The sequence below is a fragment of the Anguilla rostrata genome, chromosome 4 (assembly GCF_018555375.3).
Source record: "Anguilla rostrata isolate EN2019 chromosome 4, ASM1855537v3, whole genome shotgun sequence".
NCBI classification, from domain to species: Eukaryota; Metazoa; Chordata; class Actinopteri; order Anguilliformes; family Anguillidae; genus Anguilla; species Anguilla rostrata.
In genome coordinates this window covers 45,070,953-45,095,039 of record NC_057936.1, presented here as the reverse complement: position 1 = coordinate 45,095,039, position 24,087 = coordinate 45,070,953, and the positions used below count along the sequence as shown (strand labels likewise).

Genomic DNA, 24,087 nt, shown 5'->3' with positions numbered 1-24,087 from the left:
TCACCATCCAAAGGAAATGTCACTAAAGAGACAGGACTTCAGGTGTGGATGGAAGGGAAATGCTGGCAGTCAGATATAAATTGGAGAAAGGGTCAAAACAGTGCTTGTGGTTGCAGGCTTTATTCCTGGCTGAGGCAGAAGTTACACTCTTGAGCAGTGCAGTTATCCTAGATTGCTCCAAATAGCTATCTGTATGTTCATATTTTTTAAAAACATAAACGCTAGCTGCACGACTTTCCCTAGAAAAGAGCGCTAGTTATGCAAATAAAGCTTTTAGATGCTAACACAAACATGAAACTAAAACCTTTTAAAAGCGCCTGTGAATAATGAGACCACAGTATAGTTTCATTATGGAATAAGTTACATTTATGCCAGAACTATCATTGTGAACAATTACAGTATATTTCCTGAGGCTCTAAAAACAGGATACAATTTTGATCTGTATGGTGGGGGGAGGGTGGTTAGAGGGGGACGGGTGTAACTGAAAAGACTTTTGGCTTCCTCACCTGTTGTGGCCTGCCTTCCTTTGTGACAGTCTGTGCTACCCCTCTGTCAACTAGGCATTCTTAATCTGGTCCCCAAGGAGCGACATGCTATGTGTACAGTAAATCTAAATATCCCAGCGCGTACGATAAGCTTTCAGCATGGAGAATGGGGGTGGGGGGAGAGGGAGAGTTTTACCAAGACTAAAAAAAACTTTCCGAAGGCTGCAATAACTGGTCCCATGCCAAAATCGCAGCAGTGTTTTTACCTCACTGGATGGGCATGTGCCCAGGCAGCAGGCACATGATTGCACAACAGAAAGAACTGACATTATAGCGTACAGTAAGTCAAAAGATGAAATCTCCAGTGGGCTGCTGGGATTATGGGAAAGGCTCATGTTAAGTAGCGGGGTACCCTGAAATACATGGGGCTCACAGGGCGATGCCCATTTTATGAAGCGTCAAGAGTGGACAAGGCATTAGCAGGCCCAAAACGCAGTGCAAGAGAAAAAGGAGAACCATTTTTAATTCTTTATGGAAGTGTCTACGGTAGGTGTGAAAAGTGTGAAAGCTCCCAGACTGAACCTCTTTGCCTGACAAAGACGAGGTTCCTCTGTGGAGCGAGAGGGAGCCTTTTGGAACACTTTCTTCAGAGAGTGCATACTTCAGGACTGAATAAACTGCATCAGGTGCAGGTTTATCCATGTGAATCCCCTTGCATCTTTTAGTTAGCACAATTCCATGTCAGATCATGATCATATTACCTCTCTCAGTCATGTGTTAGCCAGGGCATGACAGCACCTTGGGCATGGCTAGCTTTGAAAGATTATAATTATCATTAATTAATTGGATGTCCTTAGATAGAGATAAAGCGACACAGAACACCTCTTAGCTGAACTTATTTAAAGCATGTGCCAAAAATAAAACTGAATAAATGATATCTATCTAAATGAATTGTTTTCTTTTTGGTAATGTAATTACCATATGGCCATTGCTTATGAATTTTACATTATTTTCATTTTAAAGCAAAAATAAAAAAGGCAGAAGTCTCTCTCTCTCTCTCTCAGTAACTGCATACTGTGTTAGGCAGTTAATCAATTTATTATGTAGCAAGTTTTACAGTTGTTTTTGGGGTTTTTTTCATGTTACTTTAAAAGGTTGTTGCTAGCTATCTAGCTTACTATCTATTTTAGCTGTACTTAGCAGTTGGAGTACCACATAAGACCACAAAGACTGGGAGCTATTAGCTTAATAGCAATCTAGTTAGTGAATACTAGGCTTATGACCACAATTCTCAGTTACCATAGAAATTGTTGCCAGTTCAGTTGATTGCTATGTTCAGAATTCTCAAGCAGTCGCAAAGCTTTTCTTATTTTAAGTTAATGAAGGCTGCTTAAAAAAGCTTCATAGTTTCAACAGTATACATACAGTAGCAACCTTCTATTACTGGCACTGAAGTAGGTTAAAATACCGTAGGCTTATATGAAAAAAATTTAATAACACTAATTACAAGGTATTTGCATGTCAAAAGTTAGTATTTCCAATAGAACTACAATATAGATGGTAGAATCAGTCAGCTAAGCCTATCTGCAAGAGAGAGATATTTCACTTTCTTTTTAGTTTTTAATCACCTGTTCCTTCTTTTCTTCAGCATCTCATATCAGCTAAAGTATGAAGATACCAACAGCAGTCCATCAGCTGCCCGACTAAACTTGACAATTTCTAATAATTCTCATAAAAATAAGTATGTGGAGTACTAGCTCTCTCAGTGCAGGCCTAAAACACCCCCTCTCCCACTGCCTAAGTCAGCTGTTTCTGCCTATAATGAGAGGATTGTCTTTCATATGGCAAACACAAAAATGGAATACAGAATGTTCTGACAGCTGACAATCTAGAATTGTGCCCACATCAAGGATTCTGAAATGTAGGCCTGTATCTGTGTCACTGCTGTTGCTCTGATGGGAAGTGAAAAACAATATGCTTCTCAGCATCTGACTCATATGCGCTATCACTGCCAAATCACAAATGTGCAACAGCAGGCTCCTAGATCAAACTGAGGATAATCTCAGTGAAAGCAGGCACCGAAGCCTGCTGTACCGTACCTAGAGGTACAGGTATGTAAAACATGTACAGAAGGTCTGAATATTCATTATTTTGTACAGTTACATCTTGTATACTTTATAATGTGGAGTACAGTATAATTATATACACACTGTATTAATAAAATATAGAATTAACTGGAGGGTATCAACAAAGTGACCAAGGCTGTTTCCTTTTAAACAAGAATCCCTCTGCAGTCTCTGAGCTCACCACCATCCACTAAAAACTCATCAACACATCAGACTCATAAATATTTTGCACTTCCTAAGATTTTGATCTCTGATATCATAGTTATGATCCAGGTTCACACAGTGATGTTGTTTCATTGACTCGTTTTATAGACTGAAGCTAATCAGATTTTGGCAAGAAACAAGTTGGTGCATGCCAGGAATGTTTTTTTTTCCTCATAAACTGGTGATCTCTGCTCTCATCCCTAATTAATGCTATTTACCGGGAGTACATTTTCCAACTCCAAGCCATATTGTGAAGTGTGTGAGTCGTCAGAATTACATCACTACTTTTATATTTAAAAAAGAAAGGGAAGACCGTGTGGTAAGTCTTACTGCTGAACACTTGTTTGTACAATCCCAATGGACTAAAAATCACCTGTCAAAGGGGTTAATATATAAAGGCAAACCAGCCCAAGGTTCACCTGGCAAACTGAGTAATGTAACAAGGAATATGTCACTTATTATGTTTGGCTTTCCATTATCTTTTAATGGGATTAATGGGTGTCACCATTGTCGTCCTAAAAAAATGAATAAATAAAACTTACTGCACATTTAGTTACACGCTATCAGAAAGTGTAACTTAGTAATAAACATGCGGGTGTGTGCACAGGGAATTATTTTGCATCCCATTAATCTTCTCCAGCACCTTGTCATAAAGCAGTGCTGGGCTTTTGGCCTGCTCTTTGGGAAATACAACACTGTATGACCTTTCCTCCTGGCCTCGCTGAGAAGCCCCCTACCATCAGCTCCTCAACAAGTTAGCAAACAGGACAAAGAATCTTTTTTTTTCTTTGCTTGGCATTCGATGTAAGATTGGAGAAGAATAATCTTGGAGAAGAACTGATGTGCTCGCTGCGATGGGATAGGATTTAACTCTGGATCAGTGGAAGTCAAACTGTAGTCCATACTATTTTATTACGTATTATGGGCGTTCTGCGTGTGTCAAAGTGCTTCAGTTATTATAGGTAGTGTGACTGCGGATAATTTCATAATGGGTCAGAGAGGAAAAGGGGAACTGCCCGGCTTACTATCCATCAAAGCTACAATAGCGCGGTATATCCGGGTGATCATAAATCCCCAGTACTAGAGCTACTGCAGAACTATGGAGCCCTAAAGGGACATGAGTGAGAGAAAAAAAAATTATATTATTGCCATCCCTCACAATACTGTTGCTTTCCCACCCAAAACAATAAACATAATTATATTATATATATATATATATATTAGGGCTGTCAATCAATTAAAAAAAAAAAAAAATTAATTAAAATTAATTACATGATATGCTGATTAATTAATCGAATTAATCGCATATATCAATATTTGCTTGGAAAAGCCCCCAAATGAAGATATTTCAACTCAAAAACATTACATTATTGTGGCACATGAGTAAAGCATTGAATGGAAATATCAAAAGGGGGCATTAGAAATCAATAAATTGCTTTATTTCCAATCATTTTTCCAAATACATGCTTTTTATCATTGAACATAAGCCTATCACTTAGCCTAAAATGTGGCTATAACAGTTTTTTAAATTTATTTTATTATTTAACATCACTTTAGATTATCACTTAAGCACCAATGTGGCCATAACAGTCTTTTCCCCTATGCTTTTCCCCTATGGGCTATGCATGGCAAATTGTGGTCACTCACTCACAGACGACCTGAGAGGGATGTTTGGTGGGACGCATGCCCACGTTTAGTAGGATAGTTCGAACAGCACAAGATTTTTAAGCACAGTTTATCGCCTAACGTTATTTTAGCTAACCCTAACATGTTAGCGTTTCACCTACTTTAGTTAAAGTTACAATCTTGAAGATTTCCGTTTCGTTCTCTTTGGCGGTACCAATGGTGAGAAGCGGTAATTGCAGGTGTGTTTTTGGACCTCACTTCCCATAAACCCAACCGGATCCAACCAGTGTCGCCTGTGTGACGTCAGTCGGTTGGCACCTGGGCCACGCCAACTATTACACTTATTATTTACTGAATAAAAAATGGTTGTTATACAATAACGTTATGTACATACTCATTCATTGTCTAACATTAGGCTAACTTAAGCTGTCTTCACACTGCCGAGCCGGGTTAAAATGCTGCAGCAGACCTGGGGTAGAATTAGTGATGATCAATTTCCACAAACGGTAGCATTGCATTCGAGAGACAGTTTGCGAGGTCGGTACCGGGCGGTAGCGTTAGCTAGTGTTTTTTCTAATTGTTTGCCGACATTAGATTGTGTTAATTACATTAGCTAGCTAGCTAACACAACATTACCTGATATGAGATGGATACTGTGCGCAAAATGTAATTAGTCTAAACTAATGTTGCCTTTATTGACATGGTCCGGTAGCTAGCGTTAGCTGTGCAAATAGCTATGTAATTTAGTAATGTTACATTGTCAAATGTAATACGAAATCTACATCAACAAATAATATGACCTCTCATGTTACACAAAAACTTATCAGGGTTCCATAACCCCCTCCCTTTCTCTGTTATTGTAACGCTAGCAGACACCGGAAAAAACAGTACGCCGCTCACACACAAGTGAGTTGAAGAGCAAGCCTGTTGCGTCCGCCTACCCTCTCTGGCGGACCAACCACTGATGGGTGACGGAAAACGCATCACTAACTATGCGCCGCTTGTGATTTTTTCCCGGGAATGTCGCCACAGACACCCAGTTCTATAATCATAAATTATTATAATAATAATAATATAAATTAATATAATAATAGGCTCAACCACCATTGTGTTACCTAATTCAGCGATAGATAGTGACTTAACAGACATTTATTTTAGTGAAAATCTTCGAGATTATTACTTTATCCTACTTAGTGCGTACCACCGATACAGATGTATGGACACACGGAGAACAACAAATCACCGTTACAGAGGTGAGGACATGCCATAGCTAGCTAGCTATATAGTTAGCCAAGTTTTACTCATGAGACTTTGTACAGGTGCGCCGTGGGTCTGCGCGGTTTCAGGCTTGTTCAACTATTTAACATACTATTTACATGCAGTCAGTGGCACTCTGAGTGCTCTCTTGTCGTTTAGAAATTAGCGCTGCTCTCAGAGGCTCAGAGCCACACCAACCGCTCCAGCTGAAGGGCCTGTTTGTCAGATTGTCTCAACACCATAATGGCTGACAGTGTGGCAAAATGCAACGGTTGGGTTATGTGGAACTATAGGTAATGTTAAATGGTACATGGACTGCATTTATATAGCGCTTCTATCCAAAGCGCTTTACAATTGATGCCTCTCATTCACCAGAGCAGTTAGGGGTTAGGTGTCTTGCTCAGGGACACTTCGACATGCCCAGGGCGGGGATCGAACCGGCAACCCTCCAAATGCCAGACAACCGCTTTTACCTCCTGAGCTATGTTGCCCCTTATTCAACAAGCAGTAACTTACAGTAACATCGGTACATCAATTAATTAACATAAACATTAAATAATACATGCGTTAATTTGCGTTATTTTTTTAACGTTATTATATAATGAATGAATTAATCGAGTAGATGCCCTAATTGACTTGCCAAAAGAAATGTATGGGAACATGAAATGTGCGGAGATGTGAGAAACTGAGTGAATATCTTTAGCCTAGGTGTATGTAAACTTTTGGCCTCAACTGTGTGTGTATATATATATATATATATATTAAGGCTGTCAATAGTGCCATGAAATTGAGTTCGAATATTAGCTTTTGTAATTAGTTAGAGTTCGAATATATTCGAATATCATTTGCATATAATTTACAAAAATAAGCTGCTTATTGTCGGGCGCAATATGCACGTGACGCTCCCTCTAAACTGACCTGCCGGTTATTTTCCACAAGCCGGCAGTAGAATACATCGGTGAACTTTCATACTAGGTTACTACATCTGGGACCTCGTTTATAAAACGTATTTTAGATCAACTGTGTGGCGCGTACGTAGAAAATCACGTCAAAGTAGTGATTTATAAAATTTTAACATGACTCGATTTGACCGTGGAAATGGTTGTGGCTCTACGTCAGGTCTTCACTTGACGTAGGCCTATGCACACGCAAGTTAATTTTATAAATGAGCCCCCTGCAGTTTCTATAGCCTAATGCACAAATGCATAAAGCACTTTCTCGTGGATGTAATTTGCCACAACTCGGCATTTATTAATCACAATAATAGGGGAATGATTGTTTATAGGAAATCCCTGTTTATTTCTTAACACAAAAACTATTCAAACGGCTAATACTTGTAGCCTAAAACAACATAAATTACTTACTCTGTTTAGTTTGTTTAACTTCTTTCATCATCCAATTTTATCAAAATCTTCATAACAGAAAGGAAACATAGCCTGCCATGGGAACATCAATTAGCCTAAATTGTTAGCTGACCAGATCTGTTGAACGAAGTGAAAAAAGGGACTGGCTCGCGAGGCTAGCTGACCAGTAACGTTAGATGTCCATGGAGATGAAAGTATCACCGGAGGTTATTGGCAAGGAAAACCAGATGATCCACTTGCTCTGGGTCCAGGGCAGAACGTTTTTTGTTGACAGAGGAAGTAACGTTAGCACAGGAAATGAACTTTGCGTGCATGAACATGATTCGTCGTATGAAACGCCTGTATATTCATGTTAATTACAAGACGCGGGATCCAAAACTAATATTCGAATGCTCAAATTTAGGTTCGAACTTAAAAAAAAAAAAAAAGATTTTCGAATATTTTTCGAACTTCCAATATTTTTTTGACAGCCCTAATATATATATATATATATATATATATATATATATATATATATATATATATATATATATATATATATATTTGTTGTGTGTGTATACGGATCAGCCACAACATTAAAACCTAATATTGCGTAGGTCCCCCTCGTGCCGCCAAAACACCTCTGACCCGTCGAGAGTTTTTAAAATCATGTGGAAATAATTCACCCTCTAACAATATCTTAGCTTTTTATAGCCCTGTAGCAACTAATAATGTAATAAACTACCAATAGTGTAATAACTCCCAATAATGTAATCCATTTCAATTTTTATGTAATAAAAACCAATAATGCAATAAGTAGTAGTAGTAGCAGCAGTAGTAGTAGTACTGTACTTCATTGATCCCGAGATACAAATATACAGTAGATACAAATATATACAGAAATCCAAATATACCAGAGGACACCTTCAGAAGTGGGAGTCCATGCCTTGACGGGTCAGAGCTGTTTTGGCGGCACGAGGGGGACCTACACAATATTACAGTATTAGATAGGTGGTTTTAATGTTGTGGCTGATCGGTGTGTGTGTATGTATGTATGTGTGTATATATATATACAAAACCTTTCATTGGGACATTGTTCAAATACAGAAATTACTGTACTTCAAAATAACAGAATAGGCAAGCAACAACAAGAAAAAAAAACTAACCCAATCAACCACCACAGGGAGAGAAGACAGAATAAATACAGAAAGGGAGGCAGAGGGAGGGAGAGAGAGAGAGAGCACTATAGTCTACAAAACCACTGTTTACAAATAAAATGACATTTTTGTACAGGCTTTACAGTTTCTAGCTAAATATAGCCTCGGCTACAAATTATTATGCTGCATATTCACACTCCCAGGCTGCTCCCAATTTCACCGAAAGCTGTCTCACGATGTCTAAGAAACGTAAACAACCCTGCACTTCTGAAATATTTCGTATAGTTTAAGTTTGGCAAATGTTACATTCATTATAACTATGTAACCAGATGTAAATATAATTCCTCACTACAAGCACAATATCCAGATAACAAAGCAATATTTTGTGTCAACTTAAAACTCACCTGTTCCAGGTGTTTCAGGAACCCATTTCAAAGGGCCAACCTGACGCATCTGAAAAGCCGTTTTGACTTCATGACAGCTATGGGTTTTTACGCCAGAAACTTTTACAAACAGCGCAACAGTTGCCAACATCCACCAAAGTTTAACGCGGGTAAATATTCCTCGGGACATTGCACCATCTCAGTGCACAGGTATCCAGGTGGGTGGTGCACTGATATGTATACGTTCCAGTTGCTAGAATTTAAAAAGTTTTTTAAAATTTTTTACATTTTTTTCCTTGCAATTAATACAAGAAAATATGGAGTTTTCGCCTTTGTCATAAATTACGGACTTTCACATTGTCGTGTTTGTGAAGACAGCCAGGAAGTTCTCAGAAGTTCATAAAATATATTAATATTTTTAAAAAATATACGGACTACAGGCGGCTGAATTCCCTCGCGATCAAACTAGCTCCCTTCTGTTCAGTCCGACCTCGTCCGCTTGTCTGTGTTCATTCTTCCTTTCTCCCGGTCTTTCACTCGTTGCCCTCTTGCGCTCTCTCGCCGCGCGCGCTGTCTCCTAAAGTTATTTGTATAGTAAGAGATGGATTATTAAGTTTCTCTATAATTAGATTGACTCGCCGTCAGTCAAGTTTCAAGAATACTTTTGAATGGCTTGAAACTGTGACATATTTGTTACTGCATATGTTTTTCCTGTAACAATATATTGTTTTGCTCAGGCATGCCATATGCCAACCATTTTCTTTAATTAGCTCATTGCTAAAACAAGAAAAGAAACATACAGGCTTGCACCATGTAAATGGTCGATAAATCAATAATTATTTATTTCAATCCGTCATGCACAAATATTTTATAGCAGGGAAACCCAATGTAGTTTAAATAACTACAACGTCACTGTCAATCCATTGTTGTATGTGACAGTATGGGATCTGTGTCTGATGACGCTGTGTCCTTTTACATTTCCTTTTACTTCAGTTTTCTTTAAAAAGCGATCAAATAGCCTGAACCAAGTTAAAAAGGTTACATTTTTTGCATTGTCCCTGTGACACAAACACAAAGCAGAATCACAACTGTGCGAGAAAATTAGCCTACACTTAATATTTTTGCATGGGTTATTGTATTTGTACGCATCAAACAATGGCTCACAAAACAGACAAATGCTTTAAATTTGCCAAATGTACCCTGAAAGTACAATAATGCTATATTGCGGTACTACTAAGAAAAAAGTAACGAATTCATTTTGTATTGTTGGGTAGGGGTACGATTGTATGTATCTATAGATAAGTCTGTACAGCCATGCCTTTTTTCAGAGAGCTTAGGAAATAAGTTTAGCTGATTTATCACATTCATATTGAAGTCCCTTTGGAGGACTAAATTAAATAAATAAATGTGGAATTAAATAAATAAATACATACATACATAAACAAATAAATGAATCATTAAATAAATAAACGTGGAATTAAATAAATAAATACTTCGTTTTATTTCGAAATAATTAAATAATTCCCACCTCATGTCTATTTAATAATTTCATGTTGTATTTCCGAATGGCTTTTTTTTTCCTAAGAAGGCCTAAAATAATTTAACGTTACGCGCTGCATAATTTAAAGTTGGACAGTAATGGGCCATTAACAAACATTAGGTCTGCGTCTGAAATCAGTAAAAGGAGTATCTTACACTTTGATAAGAAGAACCTAATCATACTTTTGAGCTGTGTTTTCCTTATGGGTGTTCTAGCGCAACATGTGGACTATCTGAAGAAATACGCTCAAGTGAAACTGATGTTGAAAGGACTCGGAGCAAGATGCTGTTGGAAGGGTAAATTATCTGTTTTAAAAATAATTTACGTGGATTAGGTCTGTGTAAATTAATAATTTAGTTATTTGCCAAATACAAAACTTTTCGATGTTTGACCTGGCGAATTGCAGCATACATCTTGACTATCTAGCTAGCTATGTATTCGAGGGAAGGCTGTTGTTGGCCTAGCTTTGGACTCACGTGAGCACTGCTGATATGACATCTTCCGTCGAGCAATAAACGTGTAATTAACCTATTGGTTGATTTATCTGTACAAGAGAATGGTAACGGAAGTAGGCCTAATTCAATTTTGGTACGTTGCTGAAGGTTATAAAGGCGTTGTTCCAATTGTAAATCAGACCTAAAAACAACACGTTTAGCATCCCAGTTCTCTAACCATAAGGCCCCATTGTTATCCTGCTGTGCTTAAAACAATCTTGAGCTGTGTTTCCACCGCAGGAACTTTACCCCGGAACTCTTTTGAGGAACTCAGTGCGTTTTGACCGCAGGAACTAGGGTCTAAATTTAGTTCCGGGGGCTTTATTTTACCCCAAAAAATCCTGCTCGGGGGGTAGTACTTTCCAAAAGTACCGGAACCTTTGGGGTGGGGCGCAAGCGCTGAAAATTTCTGATTGGTCGACTACTTGCAGTGTTATTTGTTTTATTTCAACCGCCATGTTTAAAAATCTGCAGCCGCAAACCAATTTATTTTCATAATAACTTGTATGTTATGCGGCGCAGTAGCCTAGTTTTGGTTATAGCCTTGGAATTATAACGTGTGCTCTTCTGTTCTTTTCTTGCTTTAGTATTCGTTTTATAAAATGCTAAGCATTCATGCTGGGACAGCATATTACGTACCAAAACATTCAAACGGATTAATTCGGTTGCTGAATATTTTCTTCCGGATTTTCTTTGTTAGCCCGTTGTAATTGACTCAAAACGCTTGATACAGTTATGTGAGGTATGCGGTAGTTCTGCGTAATTCACATTGGTGATACAGTAAAAGCAAACTTGAAATCACCTTCCGCACTTTTTGTCAGGGTAAAATAACAGGTTCATTCTAGTAATCGTCCCTTTAGCTTTTTCAGACTGCCGTAATTTTACTCTGCCATTCTTCAATTCCACAAAAAGACCAGGAAGACTATGGACTAATTTATGGTGCATGGTTTGCATCTGGAGGGCACACTTCGCTGCTCGGCTAGCAGTAACTTCGAAGGAAAGCAAACGGTGGCTGTACCACTGCTAATTTACATTTTCACGCAAGTCCGAGTTTTCGTTCTATTCTTGTCATTTTGCGATTAGCCTATATGGAATTGACGATGAGAAAGTAATCAAACAGCAAATTGTTTACAATGTGTGCATGTTTTCTGCTGTTGTTGCCAGTTATATTGGAAATGTGAATGCATTCTGTTGCCTCGGTTGTCAAGACATGAAAGTGAATGTTCCCATAAAAACATAATTAATGTGTTTGAGAGGATATATAAAACAGTTACAATCTGACTATTGGCCTGTTATATCCTATTTGTTGCATAACAACGGTCCAAGTTCAACTACCAATGACAGTTTTGCTTGACAACGGTAAAATATGCCCAAACGGCTGCAGAAGAATATTTCAATTCCAGGTGATTAAATCGATAAAAATCAATAAATACAAAAATAACCATATATAGTCATTGTTGGTAACCCGTTGTATATAAGTGGAATAAACCCCTCCGGGCTGTCCCGGTTATTAGAAAATAATGTAGGCTACTTCAGTGGTAGTATGGGGTTACAGAAGAAATCATAAGACAGATGGGCCGACGACAACGTCGCTTTTTCATACGTCAGTGGGCTAATTTGCAATGGGCTGAAGGAACCTTTTAGTTCTTGAAAAAAAGTTCCGGGTACTTTTGGTGGAAACGCGGATTTGCACTTGTACATGGGCTTCCCAAAGAAAAATGTCCTTTTACGACCACATTCAAGGCAACTGAATTTGATCCGCAACCAGTAGCATTCAAAAGGGCTCAGTAATGCCTCTACTGTCATCATTATGTAATTACAATGTGTTTTAACATCTGAACTGTGAGCTCACATTAAATAAAAACCAACGGGATTCTAAGAATGCATGACTTGTAAATTAAATGTAGAGGTTTCAGTGTTCCTCAATTTGGCTTGGGCATTGCTAGTACAAGAGTTGTTGATTTGGAAACTGGAAATAAATGGGCACTTCCCAAGACTGCTCTAAGGTTCCTGTCTGGAGATCCCAGCCTCAGTTTTCTTCAGTCTCAAGTCTTATTGCCCAGTGTGGAAATCCTGCCACTCTGTCTGCTTGGTTTTTTACATGAGCGTGGCAAGACGGGCAAGTATGAAAGGCCGGGCCCTCACACCTAGACCCACTAACCATTGGAAAAGACAGGGAATGTCGCCCGTGACTCTGTCCTGCTGAAAAAACGCAAGACTACGGGACATTGTGCAATGAAAACCAGATTTAGAATACCAATGACGCCATCACAGGCTACGCATGTTCATTGTATATTCAAGAACAATAAATAGTGTTTCTGTCACCATATATTTATTTTCAAGTTATTTTATTAACTGACAATGTTCATTTAAGGACAGTCGATAAGTTGATTGCTTGATGTCACAAAATTGTTTAAATCTAGTCATGTGCAGTAAACCTGTTTTAACAGAAGTCGATTAAGGCAATTTCCACAATGTGCAGGAAGGAACCTGTGCTTATGCCAGTGTCAAGAGTGTGTGAACATTCAGAAAAATCTGAGGCATTTTTTACATAAGCCATCACTTTTGTACTGGAATGTAAAGGTGGATGCAAACCCCACTCTACTGTAATGTAGAATTAATCCCCATAATTCAATCATAAAATCAATAGTTCCAGCAGGTCTATCTGCCATGTACAGTGGGCTCCAGAATAATTGGCACCCTCGATAAATATGCACAAAAAATGCTAAAAAAAACTCTAAACTAAAAAATAATACAGTTATTGAGATAAGCTTTATGTTCCAACATGTGTAAACTAGTGTGCTTGATTAATGATTCATTGGAATCAATCAAAGTCTTAAATATTTAAAGTATAAAAATAAAAAAACTATTTCCCCAAAAAACAGGTTCCACAATTATTGGCACCCCTGGTTTAATACTTTGTGAAAACACCCCTGGCAAATATGACAGCCACAAGTATTTTCCTATAATTTGTGATGAGGTTAGAGAACACATTTGGAGGGATTTTTGACCAATGCTCCATGTAGAACTTTTCAGAATCATTGATATCTTTGGGTTTGCGCTTATGGACCCCCCCCCCTTCAATTCAGACCACAGGTTTTTGATGGAATTTAAGTCTGGAGACTGAGATGGCCGTTGGAAAACATGGATGTTGATTTCACTTAAGCATTTCTGTTTAGATGTTGATGTATGCTTGGAGTCATTGTCCTGCTGCCAATCTACCTATGACCAAGTCCTAGCTTCTTAGCAGAGACAACCTAATTTTCTGCCAGAATTTCCTAGTACTTTGTTGAATTCATTGTGCCACTGATCTAAAATAGTGCCCCAGGACCACTGCCAACAAAACATCTCCAAAATATCAATGACCCACCTCCATATTTGACCGTAGGTATGAGGTGCTTCTCCTCTTTTGCCGTCAAACATTTCAATGGTGTGTATGGCCAAAACGTTGAATTTTGGCCTCATCTGACAATAGCACTCTCTTTCAGTCATAATTCCAATGAGGTTTGGCAAGCTCCAGATTCTTGGTTTTGTTTATTGTGCTCAGTAAGGGCTGTCTTCGTGCCACCCTTCCAAAGAGTTAGTTGGTATGGAGGTGCCATTTTATGTTTTTTTTAGACTTGTTGACCACAAGAAACAAACCAATCTCTGCAATTCTTAAACAGTGATCCTTGGGTTATTAATAGCCTCCCTCACCATCTTCCTCACCGTCCGTGGGGACACCATGCACTTGCTTCCTCTTCCTGGCAAATTTGCAACCATTCCATATGTTTTACACCTTTTTATTATTGCCCTTACAGTGCTAAGTGGTATGTTTAACCGTGTATGTCTTTTTTTGTACCCATTACCAGACTTGTGATGGTAAATTACCATATGTCTCTTCTGAATAGATCGTTATTTGGCTTTTCCCGTGCTGATGGATGACAAGGGGATTTTGTATGCTTGTTGCCTCATTTTTATTCTCTAGTGAAACTGGAAGTGATGGAATGACACAATATAGTTCCTTTAGACTGAGATGAACTAAATTAAGTAAAATGGTATTGCCAATTTCATTTTGTTTGATTTTACTTACAATAATTGTTAGGGGTGCCAATAATTATGGCACCTATGGTTTTCAGAAAAAATTAGATTACTTAATAAAAAAACATTGAAGCATGAGAGTAAATGTATTGAAATAAAAGTATACAGTTTTCCCATATGTTTGAACATAATATATAGATTATTATCTGTGTCATTTATTATATGCAGCCTTTTTTCTTCATTTTTATTAAGGGTGCCAATAATTCTGGAGCCCACTGTATGTACTGCAACCACAGCCCTTTATGCTATTATGACGTGGCATAGTGCTGGAATGGTATTGCACGTAAAAAAACAAATGCCCTGTGTGAGGATCAAATTCACAATTTTCAGAGCTTATGAGACAGACGCACTGCCAACTGCGCCCAAAATTGCCAAGTTACTCACACATACAAAGCGCTGTAAGTCAATAACACTTCCAAAATCTACACCTGTCATTAAAAGGACTTATATCAAAATTACGCCAAGTTACAATAAACAATATTGGCTACCCTAGCTAACACAGATTAAACATGCTGTATTTCCAAAGCAATGCTGCTACCTAATGCTTCCTACATTCTTTCAAGTAACTTGGCACTGTGTTCTCTCTTCTTACGATTTGAACACATTGTGCTCATTCAGCCTTTTCTGTGTCACATCAAAGTATCCTGAAGGAATTTTCAACGTACACAAATGCCAAGTTACTCACACATGCAAGACATACACCGTCTATAGCTCATTCATTCAGACTGCCAAAATCCAGCCTGCCATTAAAAGTATTGATATCAAAATGACGCCAAGTTACGGTACTACAAACAATATAGGCTATCTTGCCTCACCGAAATTAAATAAGATGTATTCCAAAGCAATGCTACCCAATATTTCCTCAGTTCTTTCAGGTCACTTGGCCCTGTGTTTTGTAATCTTACCATTTTACAATGTCATGCAAACTTTGTGTCAGATCAAAGTGTCAAATATTTTGAATTGCCTCATGGAACACGTTGACATTCATGCAGACAACTGCAGGTGAGTAACTACAGGAAGCATATTTCTCCAGAAAACATATGTTTATACTTGCTTCTGAACTGAATTTGAGTAAATGTACAAGTGATTGTATATTTGCTACATACAATAAATACTGAATGTAAAATACATCTTGTACATACATACATAGAGAACTTCTTTATCCCCATGGGGACATTTCCCTCGCAGCATGTTACATTCACATTTACGAACAGACATTTATACCAAGAAACATACAATCATTCACGCAACATAAAGGCTGGGCAGCGAAATACATACATACCAATACAAATTGGACATAATAGACGCCTATTCAATCAATCTTGACTGTGAGAAAACCATCCACACATATGTTTGGCCTCTCCATGTACGGCATGCTTATACGCACAGGGCCAAGTGACTTGAAAGAATTGAGGAAATATTGGGTAGCATTGCTTTGGAATACATCTTCTTTCATTTCGGTGAGGCAAGATAGCCTGTTGTTTGTAGTACAGTAACTTCACGTCATTCTGATATCAATACTTTTAATGGCAGTTTTAGATTTTGTCAGCTTGAATGAATGAGTTACAGTACTTTGTATGTGTGAGTAACTTGGCATTTTTGTACGTTGAAAACATGTTTTTTTCCGATATTTATTTTTTTCTGATATTTTAAGTGTTTGTTATGAGAAAGTGAGAACAGTAATGCATATAAATGTAGACTATGAGTATAAGTATGCGTACACATGCAAACATGCATACAGCGTAGGCAGTCCCGGATGTAGACTGGTTTGACTGGGAGGCAGAGTGAGATTTTGGGGGTACCAAATTGAGATGATTCGTGATGAGCAGTGGAGCAGACCTGGGTGTAAAAATGCGAAGTAACCCTTTAAGAATCAGTTGTGGATTATAGCTATCTTTTTGTGAATTTGTCTGATGAACGTGTACCGTTTAGCACTTTCGCTTTGCTATATGTAAAATAATGGCTGTGACAAAGGGTGCGGTGGCGTAAGTAAAGAGACTGGCAGCATCAGAAACGCAACAGAACTCCCCGGAGTGTAATGTAGGCTACTAACTGATTTGACGGCCATCCAAGGAGCGTTCATTGATGAAATGACGAGCAAGCTCGTTCATTTTGATTTACCGAAGTCGCAACTTGTGTAGCCTTCTGTCCTGCTCCGTTTTCTGTTATTTCGTCAGAGATACACTATTTGCGTGTGTATAAGGTTTATAAGGCATTTTGATACGCTTAGTTGAAGGTAGGACTCCTTTCTGCTGTTTTCCTTAACTAGATCACGATACAGTTGGAGAAGGACAACTAGGTAACAGTTGTGAGAAACAGTTGACAGTGGCCAATAGCATGCAGAGACAGTTCCCAGCAGCCTTTGCATATCCGAAAATAACAGTAGTACGAAAGAAATTACGAGAAATTATGAAATTCAGTAGTTGAAACAATATGTTTTTCAGCAGAATGGGGCTTTTAGGTGAAGTTTGACATGATCAGAGACTATAGTGCAAAGGAAATATACTGACCATGAGCGAGATTAGTTTCCTTTTTTAATGGTATATAAAACAGACGGTATTGCAAGTAGCCTGCTTATGTAGTTGTTCAAGGAACGCGTGAAATTTCTACGGAAAACTGCTATACAAACAGTGTTGGGGAAGCTATTTTGAAAGCATAGTTTTGCAAGCTACCAATCACTTCACACTGGAAGAAGTTGAACTACAGCAAAGCCACCCTAGGGAGAAAACTAGTTTGGTTAGCTCAAGCTACTTAGAAAAAGTAGTTCAAACTACGTAAAAAAAGATCATCAAATTGGCAATGTACATGTGATACAAAATTATAACAAGATATAATACAAAAAAGCCACATGCCAGCAAAAAATGTCACTCAATTGAGTTTATTGCAAAAAGTTCCCACTTGTTCACAGGTCATACATAAACCAAAAAAATAAAATACCACTCTATTCATGGGAAAGTGCAAGGAATGTCAGCTTTGGTTTTGTATGCAGTGTCCATCAGTCAGACACCTGCCTTCCAGAAACTAGAGTCCAGGTGGTGATATTGCACCAAGCAGGATTACTCAATTTGCCAGGTAACTGGTCAAAGGGGGTTCAATTACAGTAGAGGAGCAATGGTAAAATAAAAAAACATTCCTTTCCTTTTATGGCCCAAAATTGTTTGTAGTTTCAGTAGTTAACTACACAGAAAATGGCAAAAAAAAGTAATTTAACTACTTGAATCACTATGCTATACTATAGTTCAAAAACAAGTGACAGTTAGTTAGCAAATGTAAGTGTAAGATGTTAAGATATGAAAAGATCTGCCTGGTGGCAAGGCGGGTTTGCTCGTCCGACCTTATGCTTTCCAGTCAATGATATTACCAGTGCAAAATATGTCTAATGGGGAGATGTACTGTTTGTGGGCTTGCATTAAAATGATGTAATCTGGCAGGAAAAATAAGATGAAGGAGAAAACGCAAAATCCCGTGAATCTTGGGCTATATTGTGCAGGCGTGTGAAGTTGTTTGTGAATTCTGTCTATTGAAATTGGGTCAGAAGGTACAGAAATTAATGTTTTTAAGGGCTGAGAGTCTGTGGACATTGTGGTTATTTCTGTAGGAAACTCTGAAAAAGTGGCAAACTCTCTGTGCTGTATAGGTATGGGGATGCCGTCCCGCCAAGGCATAACTTGGCGGGATGGCATATACCTGCCATACCAATATACATTAAATATACAAAACACATTTAGTTGTGTTTTTAAATGATTTGATCTGACTTTGTTTAAGGTAAATGAAGTAGCCTACATTTGTGGCATTATAAGATGGAAATTGCCGGTGCTGCTTGCTAATATTTCACATAACGATTTTTATCATGCACTGACAATATTCTTTAATGTACTATCACCTTATGTAAACGTAAACATAGAAAGCTGATTATTGGAGAATAATCCCCAAAACAAAAGGTTAAGACATGTAGTTACAAGAGAATGCACAACGGGTAATGTAACAGTTGAGATAATACGAATGGCCAGGTCAGTCAGAAAGCACCCTGTTCAGACCTGTACTTTGTATCCAGATGTATCCAGATTGTGTCTAGATTCAGTCGAGACGGATGTCGTGCGGGCAATAACAGAGACCAGTCCTCTGACTGCTTCTCTCACCTGGGAATTCTGTTTAGAGCACGTTGGAAAAAATTGTAATGGGTAGTTATCTCTAGTGTACAGAGTAAGAATACATTGTCCATCCACAGAATTAGTTAATCAAATATGTTTAAAATTGATCCCAAACAAGTACCACAGAAAATACTTGTAGGTCTACCGTTTCTCTGATGCAGTTTACTGCCGGTTTAATTAGCGGAATGCATTACATGCAATTCCTCGCGACCACAGCCACCAGCCCCCCCGCCCGCCCCATTCGACAGCATCCAACAGCACCCCCACCCCCGTCAACAGCAGCAGCAGCAGCCCACCCTAATACAGCATTCGTGTACACTCTGCTAAAAGAATGTGGCCATATGCGACCCAGACCACCTTCGAATGTGGTCTGAGTGATCGGATCTCAATGCGTCTTGGGTGCATTCACACCTGTTGTGAAGGAGTGGCCCTTCACTAGTTGTTTAATTGACTGTATTGTTTAATTGATTTTGTTAATTGATTTAATTTGTAATTGAAACCCAGGTGCAACTGCTTGGCTCAGCCTATTTAAGTCCCTGTCAGTAGGGACAGAGAAGAGAGAAGGTGAGCCATGTCTATCATTTGTACTGTTGGTGGTTTTAAAATATATTATTCATCTTTTAAAGTCTTGTTTTACTCAGTTATTTTTAAGCCTTTTCACATTTGGTGTCAGAAGTGGGATTTAGCCCCTATCCATGTGTGGTGACCCACTTTTAAAAGGCTTTTAAAAATGTTTTTACACTGAGTTTTTAATGGACTTAGAAGATGGGGGGACCAGCAAAGGCCGAGAAGCAAAGCGTTGCATTTCAAATCAAAGAGGTCCGAAGGAAGATCCAGGTGGGGCTGAAGATGGACCGGGGAGACCCCAGACAGAGCAGCGGGTCCCACTAATGGGAGCAGCTGGTAAACCCCTTGATTCGCTGGGGAGCTGTGGCTGTCTCTGTTGGAAGGGGTAGTGGTCTGGAGCCCTGTGGGACAGCAACTCGGATAGCCAGTTGGAGGAGCCTATAGCCCATTGGGAGGTGGTGTCCTGGCCCTGCTCACCTGTTCATGCCAGAAGGAGGAGCTACCTGGTGTCCAATTGGGGGGCTGGTGGTGGTGGTGTATGTGCACCCACACTGGCCCTTTCTGGATAAGACTGGGGACCCCAGCTCTAAAACATGAAAAGCACCTAATTAAGAAAAATTAACAGCTTGTTAAAATTCTGGGATTGCTGTTGAGGTTGGAATGAAAACCAGCATACACAGAGGTCCCGCAGGACTGAGTTTCAGAACCACTGCCCTAGTGGACATCGGCTGCTTATTTTTTGTTTTCGGTTTGCAATAAAAATCTGAATGTCCAGTAGATGGAGGTGTTTCATCAGATGTCTGACCTGGCCATTCTTATTTTCTTTCAAAATAGAAAATGTATTTGCGGGTTGTGGGAAATGTAGGAAACACTGGTCTAATGTAATGTGTTGTACAGACCAATGAGTTAACCATTTAGTCAAGGGATTAGTCTGTTCAAAACATTAGACCAGTGTTTTCTACCTTTCCCACAACCCACTTAAGCAAATAGTTTCTGTGGTGGGGTTTCCATTAAAATGTGGCCTGCAGTGTGTTTAAAAATGGTATTAAACCCTTTTGTTAAAACAATGGCACAAGAGCTATTGCAACTCTGAAACTAGTGCAATATTTAATAGAAATGTCTAGGGAAGGTGTATAATATTTAGCACATTTCTTTTAAAATGTATGTTGCAACCCACATCAATTTCTCTCAAAATCAAACAGTGTTCCAAATCCAACAGCTTGGGAACCATTGTATTAAAGGGCGTGTAACTCACATCGGGAAGCTTGTGAATGACATGTATGTTTTGACCAAAGCAGTATGGTTTTGAATGTTCCACCTCATCAGGTGGGCTTGGCTGAAGAACACCAAAAAGCTAGAAAGCTGATGTGGCAAACATGGGATGTCTCATGCTAATGATGTTAAAACTTGCATCACACCTTGCTGCTGCTTTTGGCATGTTTTGTTTGGAGTTACAGCAGACTGGTGATTTAGTTTTACTTTTCGGATAATGTTTTTTTTTTTTTTTTTGATGTTGTTGGGACAGGTAATGGAACTCAGAACATGCAGGTGGTTGTGGTTGCTTCATGAAATGAATTATTCCAGTAGCTCCCGTCCCTTGCCAGGCATTTGGCATTGGCAGTGAACATGTCTTGGTTTTGCTTGTATACGAACCAAACTTAAGGAAGACCAGCTTTTTTAAACAAAGATATGTATTGTATTTGGCCCTTTGATGCTCCACAAGGGCTACACTTACAACTCTCAAATTCTCAAATAAAACAACACGTGGGTAATTACTCACTTCTGAAATAACATTTGCACTAGGTTTCTTTGTGGTGTAACCAGATGTCTCTTCCTCAGGCTAGAGAAGAGGTTACAGACCACCTGTGTCTGTCCCTGACTGTTTCAGGTCCAGATTGCTTCTATCAGTGGCACACGTCAGCTATCCTGAAACGTCCTTGACTGACCGTGTGTGTTTGGCCGGTGGTGCAGGATGAAACAAGAGCATTTCTGATAAGACTGTGCCTCACAGCCTGCCACGTTTTCAGGAAACGCAAAAACCCGAGCTTGCATTCAACCAGATTAACTAAAAAACGGCCGCCCTCCCCCGCCACCTGCCAAACAGCACAGTGTCGCTCCGCAGATCACAGAAAGCCAACATGTCCGGGCTGAACGTCTCCTTGGGCTTCATGTTGGCAGTGGTGGTGCTGGGCGCAGCCGGCAGGCTCCTGTCGAGGCAGCTGATCCTGCAAAGCTTTTCAGCAGAGTTCCTGGCGTCCTTCATGCTGGTGGCCTGCTGGATGGAGGTGCAGACCCTGATGGAGGTGGGCCAGTGGGCCGGGGGGTTCGGGCCAGATGTGGCCTTCACAATCCTGTTCCTCACCCTGGTGGTTCACGGCATGGTCTCCCAGGGCGCCACCGGGAACCCCACAGTTACCGCTATGAACTTCTTTACGCGTGACTCCGTGGTGTCCAGCACTCTGTTCGGGATCGCTGGTCAGTTTTTGGGCGCCCTCCTGGCTCGCCTCCTCACCTCTTACTACTGGTCCCTGGAGCTGACGGACATGCACATGATCAGGAACCTGATGTCACAGGAGTGCAGCCCTGCCTTGCGGTCATCTGTGATGCAGGGTGTGTTCACAGAGGGAGTCTGCGCTCTCACCTTCCACCTCCTTTACATAAACCTGCAGCACCACACTGCACTGCTGAGGGTCCCGCTCGTAGCGGCGGCGCTCACATTTCTTAACTTTGCAGGTGAGTGGGTGAAGCCGGCAGCTCTGCATCCTGAAATCCTTGTGTGGAGCAATGCCTTTACATTAACATAGGCCACCTGATAAAACATACAGCACATTAACATGCAAAAAATGTAATTTAATTCAGTAGCAAAAGTAATATTGCACATTCCAGACACTGGTTACTTTTATATTCTCAGTGTTTTAACTGTGCTGCTGTATGAATATTCTATCAGATATTTGGATGAATTTTTAGAGACTGACTGCAGGTTTTCTGGTTTGATGTGTTGCAGTTGGTGGGGGTTTTTTTTTTACACAATTCTCTGCACTCTCCCAGCTAATGGCTATACCTCTGGCTTTTTGAACCCCTCACTGGCTTATACACTTACCTTCAACTGCCCTGGGTTTACAATGGTGGAGTACATGACAGTGTACTGGCTTGGGCCCCTAGTTGGTAAGTTAAAATAAGCTAATAGATAAATAAGCAGTCATATGTGCATAATTACTTGGTCTTACGTTGGTATGATCATGTCAAGGTCACATTAGACCAGGAACCTGAACTACGAAGTTAGCAGACTTTTTGCTGTGATCTTTTTTTTAAAACATCAAAATGTTTTGAAATGTTTGTAAATGTTGTTCATTACGTGGAAAGTACGTTTTCACAAACAATGTATAGTGTGTGGTTTTAAGTGCATTATTTTATGACAATTATTATTCTTAGCATATGGTTTTAGAAGTATTGTTTGATGCTAGCACACCCCTATCCCCCTTGAAAAAACTTGAAATGGGTGAAATAGCTGGAGCATTACTGTGTAGTTCACAGATACAGATATCATGGCTGACTACGTTTTTCAGGAATGGTCCTGGCTGTGTTCCTGTGCCTGGGCCACATCCCCCGACTTTTCGCCCGTAATCTGCTCTACTCCAAAAAGGCCCGCGTCAGAGTCCCCAAGGGGAAGGGGATCCAGGACCAGGCCGAGGCAAAAAAAGGACAGGGAGAGAAGAAAGGCGACTGACAGCTGGTGCTCTTAGTCACACTCACTGAAACCAAAAGCAGTTACACCTGTACTGTGCATACTCACACACGAAAAGATATCCTTTCATTTTACAGGTACTGCAACCAAATTAATCTCCAAAGACCTGTTTGATTAAGGGCATGTTTGATTAGAGGAACAATGAAAGTGCATATATTGAAGTTCCTTTCCTTGAGTCTACCATTTATAAATGCAATTAAAACTTTACTCATGGACACATGTTTAATGTTGTTTGTGTATTGATCAATTAGTGAATCTTGTATATCATCAATTTTATACATTGTAAATCACAGTAAAAATAAATGTTCCAGATGCTCCTTCGCTTCGGAAAATTGTTTCACTGTTAAGGGGTACAAGCTAAAAATAACAAACACCTAACAAATAGCCAAACCAAACCTTACATTTTCTTGTTATTATATCTGGCACAGCAAAGCTGTGTACAGAGAACTGGAGCTGAAAGCCAAGGAAACCATACATCAGAGGCCTGAATCGTCTGACTGAGTCTTGAAGACCAAATACCCGCCACACGTCCCAACAGTCCTTCAACCACGCGTGCATGTGACTGGCAGCACCCACACCAATCAGTAGTACTGTAAATAATACCAGTAAACAAACTAAAAAAAATTGTTCTCAGATCTAATAAAAATGTTTCATTACGGTACATTCCCAGTTAATGCCCCTTCTCTTAAAAAAGGGCCAACAAAATAGTTAATATTTTCTCTCCACTCTCAAAAATTCACTGGTAGGTCAATACAGGCTGGTTTTTTGAAAGCACCACAATACAACAGAGAATCCATGATTTGTCACTGAACCTCAATAACAACCTATGAGTTCTTCTGGATGAGGGTGCTCTTCATTCAGTTCCCCCCCCCCCCCCAAAAAAAATTCCCATGCTTCCCGCACCACCACCTGTGCATTTTAGTGTTTTA

At 39.5% G+C, this 24,087-nt stretch overlaps 2 protein-coding genes across 4 annotated transcripts in view; one reads left to right on the top strand and one right to left on the bottom strand.

The window, feature by feature from the left end:
- gpc5b (glypican 5b) overlaps positions 1-9,133 on the bottom strand; it is a 199,502-nt gene extending 190,369 nt beyond the window's left edge. For 2 of the 3 annotated variants that reach the window (XM_064332734.1, XM_064332736.1), the window contains exon 1: positions 8,603-9,133. In XM_064332734.1, the coding sequence (XP_064188804.1) occupies positions 8,603-8,771 (169 nt within the window). In that variant the 5' untranslated portion in view covers positions 8,772-9,133. Of the gene's footprint in view, positions 1-7,062; positions 7,533-8,602 lie in introns of those variants that run through there. The other variant, XM_064332737.1, reaches the window with a different exon arrangement.
- An 11,997-nt stretch (positions 9,134-21,130) lies between these two features.
- aqp12 (aquaporin 12) lies at positions 21,131-23,373 on the top strand. The gene is made up of 3 exons (XM_064332717.1): positions 21,131-22,146; positions 22,462-22,578; positions 22,980-23,373. Exons 1-3 carry the CDS (start codon positions 21,552-21,554, stop codon positions 23,138-23,140), a joined length of 873 nt encoding a protein of 290 aa, XP_064188787.1. The 5' UTR covers positions 21,131-21,551; the 3' UTR covers positions 23,141-23,373.
- Positions 23,374-24,087: the final 714 nt, after the last annotated feature.